Genomic DNA, 16,575 nt, shown 5'->3' on the forward strand with positions numbered 1-16,575 from the left:
TTTTCTCCTCTGGGTATGTCCTACACCGGCTAACGCGAACCAAAGTTTTCTAAATTGGATACCTTTTGTAAGTAGCCGGCCTTCGGCCGGGGCTTGAGATTTTCTCCTCTGGGTATGTCCTACACCGGCTAACGCGCACCAAAGATTTCTATATTTTACACTTTTTGTAAATAGCCGGCCTTCGGCCGGAACTTGAGATTTTCTCCTCTGGATATGTCCCACACCGGCTAACGTGAACCAAAGTTTTCTAAATTTGACACTTTTTGTAAGTAGCCGGCCTTCGGCCGGGGCTTGAGATTTTCTCCTCTGGGTATGTCCCACACCGGCTAACGCGAACCAAAGTTTTCTAAATTGGATACCTTTTGTAAGTAGCCGGCCTTCGGCCGGGGCTTGAGATTTTCTCCTCTGGGTATGTCCTACACCGGCTAACGCGAACCAAAGATTTCTGAACTTCATGCTTACGCAAAATATACCTTTTTTATTGAAAACATAGTTTTAATGAAGTGGTTAGAATCGGGTTATGCGGATGGAAAGACCCATATCTCAGGACTCAGTAAAGTTATTAGCACAAACTGTAGCATTTTGGAAAGGTAGAAGTGTCAGCTATAATTTGGCATCAATTTTGTTGTCCCCCATAATGGACCCTTTTTTGGCTTTTTGGGGGTTTTATAAAAAATCCGGGTCCAAAAAATCGATAATTTGACTATAACTTCCGAACCGTAACATCTTACCCCATCATGTGACCACTTGTCGGATAGGTATTTTCATAAGCTTTCCAACGATACCCACATTGTCTATATCGGGTAGGTGGATCCGGGTCTAGTCGGGGTCTTGAACCCGGACTTTCGGGTCAAAAATCTGGGGTCCCAGGTTCGTCCCCCAAGAAAAAAATAGTTTCCCGAGATCATGGTTAAAATACCTACCACTGAAAAAAATTTCGAAAAAATTGAAGAGTTTTTACTAAACTAGAGTTAAGCCAAAATAATTTCCCGGGATCAGGGTAAAAATACCTACCACTGGAAATTTCGAAAATATTGAAGAATTTTTAAGCCACTGAAATTGGGCTTAACCAATTTTGTTTTGGACTGCGTGATTGCAACATAGAGCACAGATGTTAAATGAGCTTTTTATTTAACATGATACTTTACGGTTCCTCTGAATGATGTAATTATGAGGTACAAACTTTTCTGAAAAAAAATCATTTATAACAAGAATCATCATAGATCCCGTAAAGTTGTTGTAACAATAATCAGCTGATATACTTTCGCTTTTGAAATGTACAATGCCTCTTTGGTGGAAGGCAATTGAAAATTAGTTTTAAGATAATAAGAAAAAATATAAAATGTCACATTTTAGCATTCAACTGCGCACTATTTCAAAAACTGACAGCAATAATAACAATTATGTTTAAGAATAATAAAATGATTTTCAGATGTTCTATAAATATATTAAATACAAAAACATCTTACAGTAAATGGGATTCCTTCTACGGAACCAATAGCAAAACACCGATCACCAGCATTGCATGCACCACTTAAAATCTGATGGCAATTCATCGTTACACCATTATATTGATTAATCAATTTTCAATTTAACAAATTTCTTCACACACTACGAATAATACTTCGACTTGGAGTTCTATAGAATACTGAACGAACGTAGAGTTGCCTAATGTTATATCGACAAACAGCTGTAATTTAGTTTAAGGGAAAATAAAACCAAGTTATAGTACGAAGTCTGCTGGATGTAAATAGCATTTGAACGGCGTTAATAATAGCCTTAAGTTTACACTCCATAACATACCTGATGCACGCCTTCTACGTTTTTCGCCACAAAAGTTGAATAAATATATTTAACAGTTGTTTATACATACTTTATAATACGCATTTTTTTTAACTTTATTGAAAAGAATACACACATAAAGTTTATGTCATAAACACTACAACCATGGTAGAATCAAGGAGGTTAAGTCGTGCAATCATATGTCTACATTTTTTCAGAAATTATTCATTTGACAACATCTCATTGTCAAAATTTGTATTTATAAATCCATTGTACATGCACAAATCAGAGTCGGAAACTTGATTTTATGTAGTAAAATGTGACAAGGTAAATTACAGAAAATGCAGAGATGGGAATGATTATTTCAAATGACTTTACCTTCTTAATTTTACCATGACTACAACATACTACCCTACATTCATGGCTCAAGGAACAACTCTAGTTTAGTAAAAACTCTTCGACTCTTTCGAAAATTTTCCAGAGGTAGGTATTTTTACCCTGATCCCGGGAAACTATTTTTTTCTTGGGGGACGGACCCCAGATTTTTGACCCGAAAGTCCGGGATCAAGACCCCGCCTGGACCCGGATCCACTTACCCGATATAGACAATATGGGTATCGATTGAAAGCTTATGGAAATATCTATCCAACAAGTTAAAGGGTAAGTTGTCATGGTTCGGAAGTTATAGTCAAATTATCGATTTTTTGGACCCGGATTTTTTATGAAACCCCCAAAAAGTCAAAAAAGGGCCCATTATGGGGGTCAACAAAATTGTTTCCAAATTAAAGCTGACACTCTTACCTTTCCAAAATGCTACAATTTTTGCTAATACCTTTTTCGGGTCTAGAGATATGGGTCTTTCCATCCGCATAACCCGATTCCAACCAGTTCATTAAAATGATGTTTTCAATAAAAAAAAAGGGTTTATTTCGCGTAGCAGTCGTCGGAATAACAAAAGTTTTCTAAATTTGGCTCTTTTTGTAAATAGCCGGCTTTCGGCAGGGGCTTGAGATTTTCTCCTCTGGGTATGTCCGACACCGGCTATCGAGAACAAAAGTTTCTAAATTCGGCACTTTTTGTAAATAGCCGGCCTTCGGCCGAAATTTTTCTAAATTGTATACCTTTTGTAAGTAGCCGGCCTTCGGCCGGGGCTTGCGATTTTCTCCTCTGGGTATGTCCCACACCGGCTAACGCGAACCAAAGTTTTCTAAATTGGATACCTTTTGTAAGTAGCCGGCCTTCGGCCGGGGCTTGAGGTTTTCTCCTCTGGGTATGTCCTAAACCGGTTAACGCGAACCAAACTTTTCTAAATTTGACACATTTTGTAAATAGGCGGCCTTCGGCCGGGGCTTGGGATTTTCTCCTCTAAGTATGTCCAACACCGGCTAACGCAAACCAAAGATTTCTGAATTTTATGCTTACGCGAAATACACCTTTTTTATTGAAAACTTAGTTTTAATGAACTGGTTAGATTAGGGTTATGCGGATGGAAAGATCCATATCTCTGGACTCAGTAACGGTATTAGCACAAATTGTAGCATTTTGGAAAGGTAAGGAAAGTCAGCTATAATTTGGCATAAATTTTGTTGTCCCCCATAATGGACCCTTTTTTGACTTTATTGGGGGTTGTATAACAAATCCGGGTCCAAAAAATCGTGACCACTTGTTGGATAGGTATTTTCATAAGCTTTCCAACGATATCTATATTGCCTATATCGGGTAATTGGATCCGGGTCTAGTCGGGGTCTTGAACCCGGACTTTCGGGTAAAAAATCTGGGGTGCCAGGTCCGCCCCCAAGAAAAAATAGTTTCCCGGCATCAGGGTAAAAATACCTACCACTGGAAAAAAATTCGAAAAAATTGAAGAGTTTTTACTAAACTAAGATGAAGCCAAATTTTTATATTGAGCAAACCCGCGAAACAAGGATAGACTTTATGGGTTATTCCACAAGATTGAATCTAAAATAGTTGGAAAGTATAGTTTTATTTCAATATTGTGCAATGTGTTGCCCACTAACATCGAAACTGTGCATTTATTTATTTTGCATTTATTTTATTGTATTTTTTTTTAAACAGTACACACACATATACAAAATGTGTATATGTTTTGATAGAATAAGGGCACTAAAAGAAAAAAATTGTATTTACCTTCTGTAATTGTGCCATGCATACATATAAACATATAAAATTGCAAAAATGTTCTGGCAAGGCACTTATTATACAACCAGCGTGACCGTTGTGCCACTAAAGTATCAATTTTGCCACTTTTTTGGGCTTTGATACCGTTGTGCCACTTTTTTATTTTGATCCTAAATGAGCCACTTTTTTTAATTTTTGTGCCACTTTTTTATACATTGTGCCACTTTTTTTAAACTACATATATTTTAATCTAAACGCTGTATTTAAAATAATGAAAAGCGTCGTACCCTGCCATTTCCAATCAGCGATAGCAAATTTTAGAGCGAACGCTTTTATATTAGGTGTTTGTTGTGTTTGTTTATTTCTGGAACAGCTGTTATTTTTTTATACCTCCACGAGGGTATATTAAGTTCGTCATTCCGTTTGTAACTCATCGAAATAATCATTTTAGACCCAAAAAAGTATATATATATATTCTTGATCAGCGTAAAATTCTAAGACGTCTGTTGTAATCACGCTACAGTCAACACGAATTAAGACAGAAAGCTTAAATTTTGCAGAGATCCCTCTTTTGCCTGCAGGCAGGTCAAGTTTGAAGATGGGCTATATCGGTCCACGATATCATATAGCCCCATATAAAGGTACCCCCGATATCCGGTATTTTGATGATTTTAGCCACATTTTCCAATGGAATAGTCTGAAAATCACAAGAGGAGTTTTTTGTGAGCATTTTACTCCTTGAAAGAGAATTTTCTATATAGGTCCACATCTTCGTATAGCCCCCAATATAACGGTACCCCCGATTTTCGGTATTTTGATGATTTTAGCGACATTATTCACCGGAATAGTTTCAAATTTTGTATTTGAAGTTCGTAATGGATACTACATCCAATGCCAGAAAATTGCCTGCGCAGGCTTATGACAAAAGATGCGTATGCAGGTCCACGTCGTCGTATTGAGCCTAATATACGGCAACATTAGGTATTTTTAAGATTTTAACAGAATTTTTAATGGATTTTAATTTTTTGAAAATTGCCAAATTTGTTCCATATGGTGGAGGGTATACGAAGTTCGGCCCGGCCGAACTTATAGTTTTTTTACTTGTTAAATATGCAATATGTACATACATATATTATTACTATATAGTATTACATATAGACGAATTTGTTGTTTTGTTCTAAACTGTTATTTTTTTAAATAAAATGTGAAATAAATTGTGCCACTTTCTGTGCCACCATTTAAAATTATATGTGTCACTTTTTTCAAGAAATGATACTTTTTGTGACACTTTTCGAAAACTTCCAGCGGTCACACTGTATACAACAGCTGGTCTTTTGTTTCCCTTATCCAAAAAACTCAATTTTCTTCTGTTTCTCTTTCATTCTCTCTATGTATTTCTCTCGGCCAAATAAACTTATGTTTCCTCACAGTTCTATCAAACAATTCAATGAATAAAATATATTTTACGAATGTGAACACAACAGTATTTGACACTGTTTGGTGTCTATTTGAACAAACGAAATCTATCAAATATTTGAATGTAATGTAAACATGAAATCAACTCTGTATTAATTTTACATTTGTTCAGTCAAATATGGGAAAAAAATTCGGATCAAATATTTACCCACTGTGATCGTATCTTAAATTAGTACGTAAAAAATAATTCTACACGCGTTACAACCAAGGTAGATCTAACAGGTAACCGCATCGGCGAATTGCTACAACAAAGCAACTTTTGTGGTCCCCTCAAATGTCAAAATTGGCATCTAAGGCGAAAAACATAGATTCGCCAATCAGAAACGAGGTGTTTGTTTACATTTTATTTTGTGTCCCTCTCGTCGTAAACGAACGTCGCAATAAAAGTTGTTATTGTAAAACAAATAAGAGTAAAATAAGTATTAATTGTAGTATTGCGATTTTTTTAAACAAAGAAACTTATAATGACTATATTTTACTGGTTTAAACCGAAAGTTTTCCGGAACTGCAAATGACAAGAGTCTAATTCTTGCACTACTTCCCGTGATGTGCTTTGGGAATCTTAGATGTTGAGGCTAACTTAATTCTTAAAGCTGCACTCCATTCTAACCTCCTTCCTTCATGTTCTTTTAATTTTTTACTGGTTTCACTCTTAACTTACTCTTAAATTATTTGAAATATTATAAAAAGGTACTTTTAGGGAAGACAACATAAACAAATTTGTTGTTGCATTCATTTAGGGCGAATTCTTCATTACAACAATTCGTTTTGACATTTAATGGTGCCGTCAGCTGGGCTGATGCGATTACCTAGTACATCTACCTTGGTTACAACACAATGGAGCAACCATGGTAGAAGAATATAGGTAGACGCATCAACACAGCTGCTGAGACAATGAACTATCAAACCAATTTTGAAATTGAAAGTGTTGAATGAAAAATTATTTAAATTTGTGAAAATTGTTGAAAAAAAAACTAATTATAATAAGCGTTGATGCATCCACCTGTATTCTTCTGCCAATTTCATTTTGCTAAAACCAACAACTTCGCTTACTGTGAAAACCGTATATTCGCAATTGAAAGCCATATTGTTGTGCTCAGCAGCTTCACGCTTGTACTGTGGCACATTGCAGCAAAAGACGTGGAGCCATTGGAAATTGTAGGCCTGTTTGTTGTTTCATAACTTTTCTGCATTCAAATTATGCCAAAAATAAAAAATAAACCCAAATAACACCTCATTTTAACTGATTCAATGGCTTGCTTATTGGAATCATATCATATGCCAAACATGTTTTTCCATATCAGTACTTGACACTGTTTGGTGACTGTTTGAACAAACAAAAGCTGTCAAATATTTGACTTTATTTTTCACCCAAATATGGGAAAACAAATTTCTATCAAATATTTGCCTATTGTGACCGTACCTTAAGTAGAGTGAAGACATTTACAATATATTAAATGTGGGGAACATAATAGTCGTTTCCACATTAACAAATGTATGGTCTCATCCCGAACTGCAAAAATGTGTAAACTTTTACTACTGCTCTGTTCTAGAACTTCAAGAATGTAAAAGTTTTTACTGTGAAACCGTTACTGTGGGTGTATATTAACTTTTTCATTCCTTTTGTAACTCCTCTAAATACTCATGTTAGATCCAACAAGGTATATATATTCTTGATCAGCGTAAAATTCTAAGTCGATCGGGATGTCTGTCCGTCTATTGTAATGACGCTATATTTGGAACGAAATGAGATAGGAGGCTAAAATTTTGCACAAATCTGTATTTTGTCAGTAGGTATGTTAGGTAAATGGGCCATGTCGGTCCACGTTAGCGTATAGCCTCTATATAATGGTACCTCCCAGAATTCCGTATTTGGATGATTTTAGTGTCATTATATACCAGAATTGTTTCAAATTTGGTTTTTAAGCTCGTATTGGGTACTACGGTCTATGAAAAAATCGATAACTACCGATATTCGGTATTTTGATGATTTAAGTGACGTTATTTACTGGAATTGTTTAAAATTTCACGTCTTCGTATAGCAATGCTTTCATTCGAGCGTAATGGTGGATGGTAATAAAAATTCGGGCCGACCGAACTTAGTTGATTTTTTACTTCTTCCTTTATGCATCGGAAAATGTTATTATTGAATTCGTTTATTGAACTGAATTAAAATTGAGAATTTATAATTGACAAAAACATATTGATACCAAAGCAAACTGAGATGAAGTAAATAATAAAAAACCTAGTGTTTTATGCTAAAGTACAATATTTGATTTAATTTTCAACCCTCTACCTAAATTAAATATCAACATTTCTAATAATCTAGTCACAAAAGCCAAATTTAAAGTTGTTTGATTCCAAAAAGTTCTTTAATTCCAAAAAGTTCTTTTTACTGCCTTGCTATAAACGTCAAAACAGCAATTTCTTGTGTTGAAAGATATGTGTTTGGCAATACAAAAGAGGTAAACTCATTTGCTAAATTCAATTTTGCAACCCTTCTTTGAAGAACTCGACTTTGTTATTTTTCAAATAAAATCTATTTTATATCTAAAATACGACAAAAATAATAAATAATCTTTTAAAAAAACAGTTATACGTTCCACATCTTAGGAATACCAAGTTTATTTATATATTCTTAGACTTAAACATATAAAGATAAAGATTTCAAACCTTTCATATAATATATAAAGATAAAGATTTCAAACCTTTCAAATAACATATAAAGATAAAGATTTCAAACCTTGATCTTAGTTCTTGTGAAGGCCTAGAATGAGATTTCACTTTAGGTCCGCCTTTAGAAATTAACATCTGAAAATGTTGTCAAATTCTTCATAATACCTGCTTTATGGATTCTGTACTAAAACGAAAATTTACGCTGACAATTTCTTGTAACGAAGTTATTGTCAATTCGACTAAAATAAGGGATGGCAATCTTTTACACCATTGTGGCAAACAAGGAGTGATATTGTCTTTATACTTGTCCTTGGCGAAACCAAATTCAACCATTCAATAAATAAGTCTTTGTTCTTGACTTGTATACTCTATAAAGGGCATGACAATAACAAAATATTTGGTCTGAGAAAGGAAGAAATACAAAATATAAATTTTACAACAAAGAGGCCTTTAAAAAATTTAATCGAATGATAGCATGAGATTACATTGGTAATTGTACCATGGATATTTATTGTTGTCATTTTTCTGTTTAATAAATTTGGCCTTAATAGCCACATGCTTTGTTCTTGACGAATATATGTTATTCGTATAGCTGTTTTATTATAACGTAAAAAACAATCTTGGAATTGCTGTTTGGATTGAGTTCTTACTCATGTCGCTTCAACCAAACGGATTCCTGATGTTTAATTTAGATTGAAAATTATAGTTTGGGGCCGTTAATATTGGTTTAACACAAAATTGGCTAACTGGCCTACTACGTTGTTAAGATCTGTTGTCAAACACAATTGACAAAAGCCTTTAAAACGTGGCGAACTTCTTTTTGAGATCTCAATATTTCCCTTTGTTACAGCAAAAAGGTAAAATTGTTAAAAAAAAATTAACCATTAATATTAAAAAATTCCAGGAATATATAAAAGAATAAAACTAATTGTGTTTTATTTCGTTTAACTTTATTTCTTCTCCACCGCATTGGCAAGGATCATAACTACGATCCTTCGTACCGTGTATTGAGTCTGGAGTTTGTTATTATACAAACAGGTATGTGTATTTTTGGTATATTCCAGTGCGAATTGAGTGTTGTTTTGTTGGAGCCTAGGACCAAAATCAAACTAAGTCAACCTAAACCTCCTTTGTTCATCTACGAAGAAGCCAGCCGATTACACAAGCCAGCCAAATATGCTCTTTATGTATTTCTAGCCTTAACCTTCTTAATTCTACTATTGTTATGGGCCTTAGCCATGTTTGAAAAAATAACATAAAGTAATAAACAGTACGGAATGCCATTCTAATTTAGGTATGCTCAAAAAATAATGGAACGGAAAATTAGCAGAAATGCGATAAAATGTCAACATTCAAAATTCCAAAAGAAAACAGTCTAAATCGGAGTGTTGAAACCTTACGGAAAATAAGTTAAAATTAATAATTATTTTTGAATGCTGTTTATTTAGGAAGTTTTGTTTTCAGAATGCGTTGAAGAGTATTTAGAGGTGGAGTTTTCTCAAATTCCAACCCCGGAGAAGCTGACATGGTTGGAGGCGCCGGTTAAATAAATGTTAAGTCTGCTAGAAGACTTAATGCCACAAGTTGGGAAGACAGCCAAGATTTTAAGCTTAATTTTTCAATTTACCTTTCAATAATTTTGCACAGTTTTAGAAATACGTTTCCTTCGTCTGATTCCTCATTCAGCCAGTCCTCTTCTCTCTTGGAATCATCCAAAAGTGAATACATCATTTGCTCCATATTTTCTCCTTTTGTTTTTTTCACGACAAATATTAGTTTTTATTTTTTAAATTAATCTTTTTCCTTTACATTTGTTGTCACGCACGAACATTGAAATGTATCAATACATTTTTCAACCTTGTTAGCCCTGCCAATTAAATGTCAAATTTACAATTTGCACATTTCTGCTCGGTCAAATTCATGTAGCTAAAACAGGCAGAAATATGCACCACTCAGCGCCATTTTTTCTCGAGACAGTTGCTAGTTTTTGGAGTACGGGAATGCGTTGTAGCAGAATTAGCACTAATTAGAACTAATTTGTAGGTTCTGGAACAAAACTAATATATGCATATTTTTTCATATTGAAATTTTATGATTTTTTGATTTAAAACAAAATGGTTGGTAATAACATAGCTTTTCCGCTGGAAAGATTGCGTGGATGCGAAAAATTCGACATGTGGAAGAGGCAATCGTAATCATATATTTTTATTGAAGAATGCTGTGTTGATGACGCTGATTTGAATGCGAGAGCTTTAGCCGAGATAACATTGATGATTGAATCAGACAACAATAGGCACATTGCAACTGCAACTACCACAACAGATGCTTGGAGTGCGTTGTTGAATGCATATGAAGATACAGGCCTCACTAGAAAACATGAATTGCTAAAGCAATTCGTGAGCATCAAATTACAGAACTATGGATAAAGAATATGTCGATGACATCGTAATAGTGGTTCTGCTAACAGGATCAATGGATGATGTTAAACTGCTTCTCATAGCTGTGGAAAATTCCAAGGAGAAATTGGCGGTAGATAAGGTGTTCTTCAAGATGTGAAATATGATCGAGCTTCAGAAAAAAATCGGTGTTACAATAAAAAGGTATCAAAGAAGATAAGATGAAAATCAAATGCTACGGCTGCAGTGGACTTGGACACATCATAAGAAATTGTCCCAGCAAATCGAAGTCTAACAATAATGAAGTTATAAAGAAGAACGAAGAAAAGCCAGATGTTTTATCTGCCTCAAGCACAGATACGATCGCACTTTGATAATGGAGCAAGCAACCACATGACGAATGAAAAGAACAAAATGTACAATATACGTGAGGCTGTGAATAAAAATGTGATTATTGAAGATAAAAGGGAACTTGTTGTAGACCACGTGGAATATGTGAATTGTGTACCAATCTAATCTACTCTCTTTCGATGGTCAAAATGCTGCATTTATGACAAAAATGGACGTGTTAGCATTATAATATATTGTTACGTTCTTGGATTTTACTTAATCCCGTGTAGACGTTGTTTTATTTCCCAATACAGCTCGTACCAAATAAAACGCGGGTTCTTTCGGATTACGATTATTACAATGATTTTATTCACACAACTTTACTTTGCACTTTACTTTACTCGACGGTTTCAATTCGCGATCTGATTCACAACTGACTAACTGCCTTTCCATTTCCCCTATTTATATGAGCCTTTACGTTACAATTCAAATTCTTAAATTAACGGAATTCATCTTAATTAACTTAAATCTAAAGTTATATTCGTAACATTGCCCCCCGCTTAAGCCTGTTCGTCCCGAATAGGCACAGTTCCCGTTCCGTAGGGGGTCAGCCGCTCCAAATGTACAACTTTCATCTTCGACCTGGGACTGTCGCTCCTCTGGATGCGATAAACGACGTCATTTATTTTCGTGACAATCTTGTAGGGTCCTTCCCAGTGCGTTTGTAATTTGGGGCATAGTCCTTTCTTTCGTTGTGGGTTGAACAATAGTACCAGTTGCCCTTCTTGAAACCCATCGGTATTTGCCGCTCGATCGTACCTTGCCTTCATGCGGTTGCTAACCATTTTTATTCGATGTCGGACTGCATCGTGGACTTTACTAAAAGAGTTTTGACTGTCTTCATCTTGGTTCACATCGTCGTTTGGGGTAGCACCGAATATCAAATCGGTAGCTTTAATTCATTTCCGAACAGAACTTTGGCTGGGGTCCGGGATGTGGAATCATGAATGGCCGATCTATAAGCCAGTAAAAACTTGGGAATATGCTCATCCCAGTCTCGTTGGCCACTGTCCACCACTTTCCGTAGATGTTCTTCCAGGGTGCGATTGAATCTTTCCACCATGCCATCTGATTGTGGATGTAGGGGCGTCGTTCTGGTTTTCTTGATTCCGTAGGAGTCACACATTTCCTTGAAGATCGCTGATTCAAAATACCTCCCTTGATCGGAATGAACCTCAGATGGAACGCCATAGCGACAAATCTAATTTCTGCTGAACACATCCACAATTGTCCTGGCTTCTTGATTTGGGATAGCATAAACCTCTGGCCATTTACTGAAGTAATCCATGACCACTAAGACATACCGGTTCCCAGAGTCGCTTGTTGGGAACGGTCCAGCTACATCCATTGCGATTCTTTCAAAAGGGGCTCCTGAATTATACTGCTGCATGTAGCCTCGACTCTTCCGTGCTGGACCTTTAGCTCTTATGCACCTTTCACAATTGGCGATCCAGTCGGCAATGGATTTTTGACAGCCGACCCAGTAGAATCTCTGCTTTACCTTTTCAGCGGTTTTTGCTATGCCAAGATGTCCTCCACTTGGCCCATCGTGAAACTCCGACAAGACATCTCTTATTTTGGAGTCTGGGACGACGATCAAGTTCCGGTGAGATTTACCGTCCTCACTTTCCCATTTGCGATATAGGCAACCATCTATTATAAGTAGACTGTCCCACTGGGCCCAATAGGATTTTAAAAGAGGGCTTTCGGAGGTAATTTCTTTGCGACTAGGTCGTTTGCCCGTTTCTATGGCCGAAATTACTTTGCCCAGAATGGGATCTCTTCGTTGTTCCGTCGACCAATCTTCACCCCACTCAAATTGCAATAGTCGGACATCAACGATATTCTCTTTATTCTCAGCCTTTGAGCAGTGCTTGCATTCTACTTTGCATGGCCGACGAGACAGGGCATCAGCATTACCGTGTTTTCCGCCTTTTCTGTGCTCGATTCTGAAGTCATAACTCTGGAGCCTCTCGATCCAACGGGCTAGTTGACCTTCCGGATTCTTAAACTGCAGCAACCATTGGAGAGCAGCGTGGTCGGTCCTCAGCAGGAAATGCTGGCCATATAGGTATTTGTGGAAGTGTTTAACGCACTCAAGGACAGCAAGCAGCTCTCTCCTCGTCACACAGTAATTCCTCTCAGGTTTCGACAATGTCCGGCTGTAGTACCCGATGACTTTCTCCTGTCCGTCGATTTCCTGGGAGCGGATAGCTGTCTTTCTTGGTGACATCATTCAACTTTCTGTAGTCCACACAAAATCGGGTGCTTCCGTCTTTCTTCTTGACCAAGACCACTGGGGAGCACCATGGACTTGACGATGGTTCTATTACACCACTCTTTTCCATTTCACTTATCAGCTTCTGAACCTCGTCTCTTTTTGCCAGGGGAACACTTCTTGGAGGCTGTTTAATGGGTCTCGCGTCTGCTGTATTGATTTCATGCTTCACCACTGATGTTCTTCCTTGGTGCTCTTTTGTCAATGCAAAGGTAGAGGCATATTTCCATAATAGCTGCTTAGCCTTGTTCCTCTCGGAAGGTGATAATTGGTGTGTCCACTCTTTTATGTAGCCGTCGAGGTGCTTCTTCTCCATGGCAGCTGGCTTTTCGGTGCTAGTTTCCAAATTAACTACAGCTTCAGCTGGTGTGCATTGTCCAACATCGGAAAATTGGCAAATTTGCTCTTGCTTGTTTGACAGGTTCAAAACTCTAACAGGAATTAATCCGTCCTTGTTGCTTTTCACCAGGGCATTCGCTATTAGGATGTTACTGTTTCTGTTTTCTGCTGGTTCCACCACCCACAACTTCTCGGCTCCACAATCTCCATTCATTGGTACCCATATTATTGCTTCGGCACAGGGCGGTATTATCTCTGGATGGTCCGTGGTCAGACGTCTAATGGGTGTACTTTCATCGTAGCCCACGTTTAACGGAATTTCGACGTTAGACCAGGTCATCACACGTTCTTTCATATCCAGATTGATACCAAAGGCAATCATAAAATCTGCGCCTATTATCACTTCGTCTACGATATCGGCAACTATAAACTCGTAATTCTCCGATTTATTGGCAATAGTTAGTCTCAGGGTAATCTTGCCGTGTACTGCCGCGGGCTCCCCCGTTGCTGTGCGCAGTCTGACTCCATTAAGTTGCGTTATTTTTCCCTTTACCAGATCTGATCTTACGATGGACTTTGATGCACCAGTATCTAACGTCAGAACTCGCTTATCACCATTGATGTACCCAGTTGTTGTTAGGTTGTGACTTTCCTGTTGTACTATTGCTATGGAGATTGTGGGGCCATCGTCGATGGGAGCCAGTTCATGCCCCGCTGGACTGGCTCGATTTAGTTTAACTGTGACTCATTGGTGGACTGTTGGGCCATTCTTCTACCATCTTTCGTTGGAGGTGGTGACGATGACCTGGATCGTTTGCGCTTAGCTCTGCATTCGCGCGCAATATGACCTGCTTTATCGCAGTTGTAGCATCTAACCCTGGGCTTAGTCATCCCAACTAACTTTGTCTCTTCTATTACCCGCCTCATGGCGTCTTCGATCGAGTTAACGAGAGATTTGGGTTCGCAACCTTCGGTCTCCAGTTGGCGAATCTTGTGGGTCTGGGGCTTAACAACTATTCTTGCCGTCTCTTGGGCAAGGGCAAACGACACAGTTTCGGAAAATGATGCTTTTGGTGACGCATATGTTGCATACTTAATCTCAGGGTCACGTATGCCATTCACAAAGGTTTCGATTTTCATACGGTCCAGCAATGGGTGATCCTCTCCTGGATACGTCATTAGCACCAAACGTTCCACCTCAGCTGCAAAGTCTTGTAACGTCTCGTTTGCCCTCTGTACTCTTCCCCTTAATTCCATAAGATAGATGTTTCGTTTATGTTCGCCACCGTACTTACGTTCCAGTGCAGCAATAACATCTTCATAGTTGTTTCTAGAAGCGACAGGAATACTCTGTATAACATCAGCAGCACTGCCCTTCAATGCCAGAAGTAGTGCAACCGCTTTGTCGCTGTCGTTCCACGAATTTCTAGAAGCCACTGTCTCGAACTGTAACTTGAAAACATTGAATGACGTAGAGCCGTCGAATACAGGAGGTTTGATTTTTAGTGTGTTATCAGGAACTCGCACCGGACCACCTTTGATTTCCAGTTCCGAAATTTTCTTCTCCAGATTTGTAACCCTATGGTCGTGGGACAGAAATTTCTCGTCAACCGACTGCACTTTCTTATCCAACTCTTTAATTTGGACCTCCACGGTTTCCACTCTCCTTCCAATAACTTCTGTAATGTACTCGAGTTTCTCGTTCGTTATTCTCGAATTTTCTTCGAACCTTCTGAAATTTTCCTCAAACATTTTGGCTAGCATTTCTCTGAAATCGTCACCCCTGGCAGCTACTGACGAGACTTCCACACCGTTGGATTCGCCCATTTCCGATAAATCCACTTCATCCTCACTGTCAAACTCATATGTATCGATGTTCATACCACGGCGCTCGAACTCATCCAACAGACGTTTTTGTAGTTCAGCCTTGTTGCTAGTAGAGGACAATTCCAATTTATTAAGTTCCTTCTTCAAGCCTTCCACTCGTAGATCCTTAAACTTTATCGTAGTATTATCGTAATCCCACTTCTGACACCAATTGTTACGTTCTTGGATTTTACTTAATCCCGTGTAGACGTTGTTTTATTTCCCAATACAGCTCGTACCAAATAAAACGCGGGTTCTTTCGGATTACGATTATTACAATGATTTTATTCACACAACTTTACTTTGCACTTTACTTTACTCGACGGTTTCAATTCGCGATCTGATTCACAACTGACTAACTGCCTTTCCATTTCCCCTATTTATATGAGCCTCGCCTGTCGCTACAGAAGTTCCTAGACGATCTAGTAACGCCTAGATTACGAACAATCTACCAATGCAACGAACACATACAAACTTACATTGAGTGAACAATAACAACAACACATACACAGGCGAGGGGGTAACAAAGAAAGAGGAATTAAGCGATCATCAATGATGACGTTTAACAAGAATTGTACGTCAGCAACAAAATAGAAAATGAAAGAGGAAATGGAAGGATGTAGAAAAATCTATACAGTAGTTGTTGTTGTGAAGTTATTCAAATAAACTGCGTAGTAGAAATTTACGTTACAATTCAAATTCTTAAATTAACGGAATTCATCTAAATTAACTTAAATCTAAAGTTATATTCGTAACTATATATATATATATATATATATATATATATATATATATATATATATATAATATATATATATATATATATATATATATATATATATATATATATATATATATATATATATATATATATATATATATATATATATATATATACAGTTTGTCAAATAATTCTTTGGTCTGCTTCTTTAATTTGCTCTCCACTAATTTTTAATACGATTTATTTTTTGGACAAGTACACACTTAAACAGAAACTGCGATTTTAACCATGCCTGGAAAACGAGTTGATGATGATTTAATACAGTTAGTTTATTACAACTATTATAAGGGAAAAACGGCAAAAGAATTGGCGGAAATGTTTAATATTAAATTGAGGACCATATATAATATTACTAATCGTGCAGAAAAAGAAAATCGTCTGCACCTTAACAATTCTAAGGGAAAACCACCAAAACTCAACAGACGCGATCAGTCCAAAATTTAAATAAAAAA

The 16,575-nt window shown here is 37.1% G+C and overlaps 1 protein-coding gene across 1 annotated transcript in view; it reads right to left on the bottom strand.

Annotated features, from left to right (window-relative positions):
* Positions 1–1,689, bottom strand: part of LOC101893497 (dmX-like protein 2) — a gene marked incomplete in the record, with an annotated part of 462,308 nt that extends 460,619 nt beyond the window's left edge. Inside the window, 1 exon segment of the mRNA XM_059123050.1 lies at positions 1,470–1,689. Coding sequence (XP_058979033.1) covers positions 1,470–1,556 — 87 coding nt within the window.
* Between the last annotated feature and the right edge of the window lie 14,886 nt (positions 1,690–16,575).

This window comes from Musca domestica, unplaced genomic scaffold, assembly GCF_030504385.1.
Source record: "Musca domestica strain aabys unplaced genomic scaffold, Musca_domestica.polishedcontigs.V.1.1 22, whole genome shotgun sequence".
Taxonomy (NCBI): Eukaryota; Metazoa; Arthropoda; class Insecta; order Diptera; family Muscidae; genus Musca; species Musca domestica.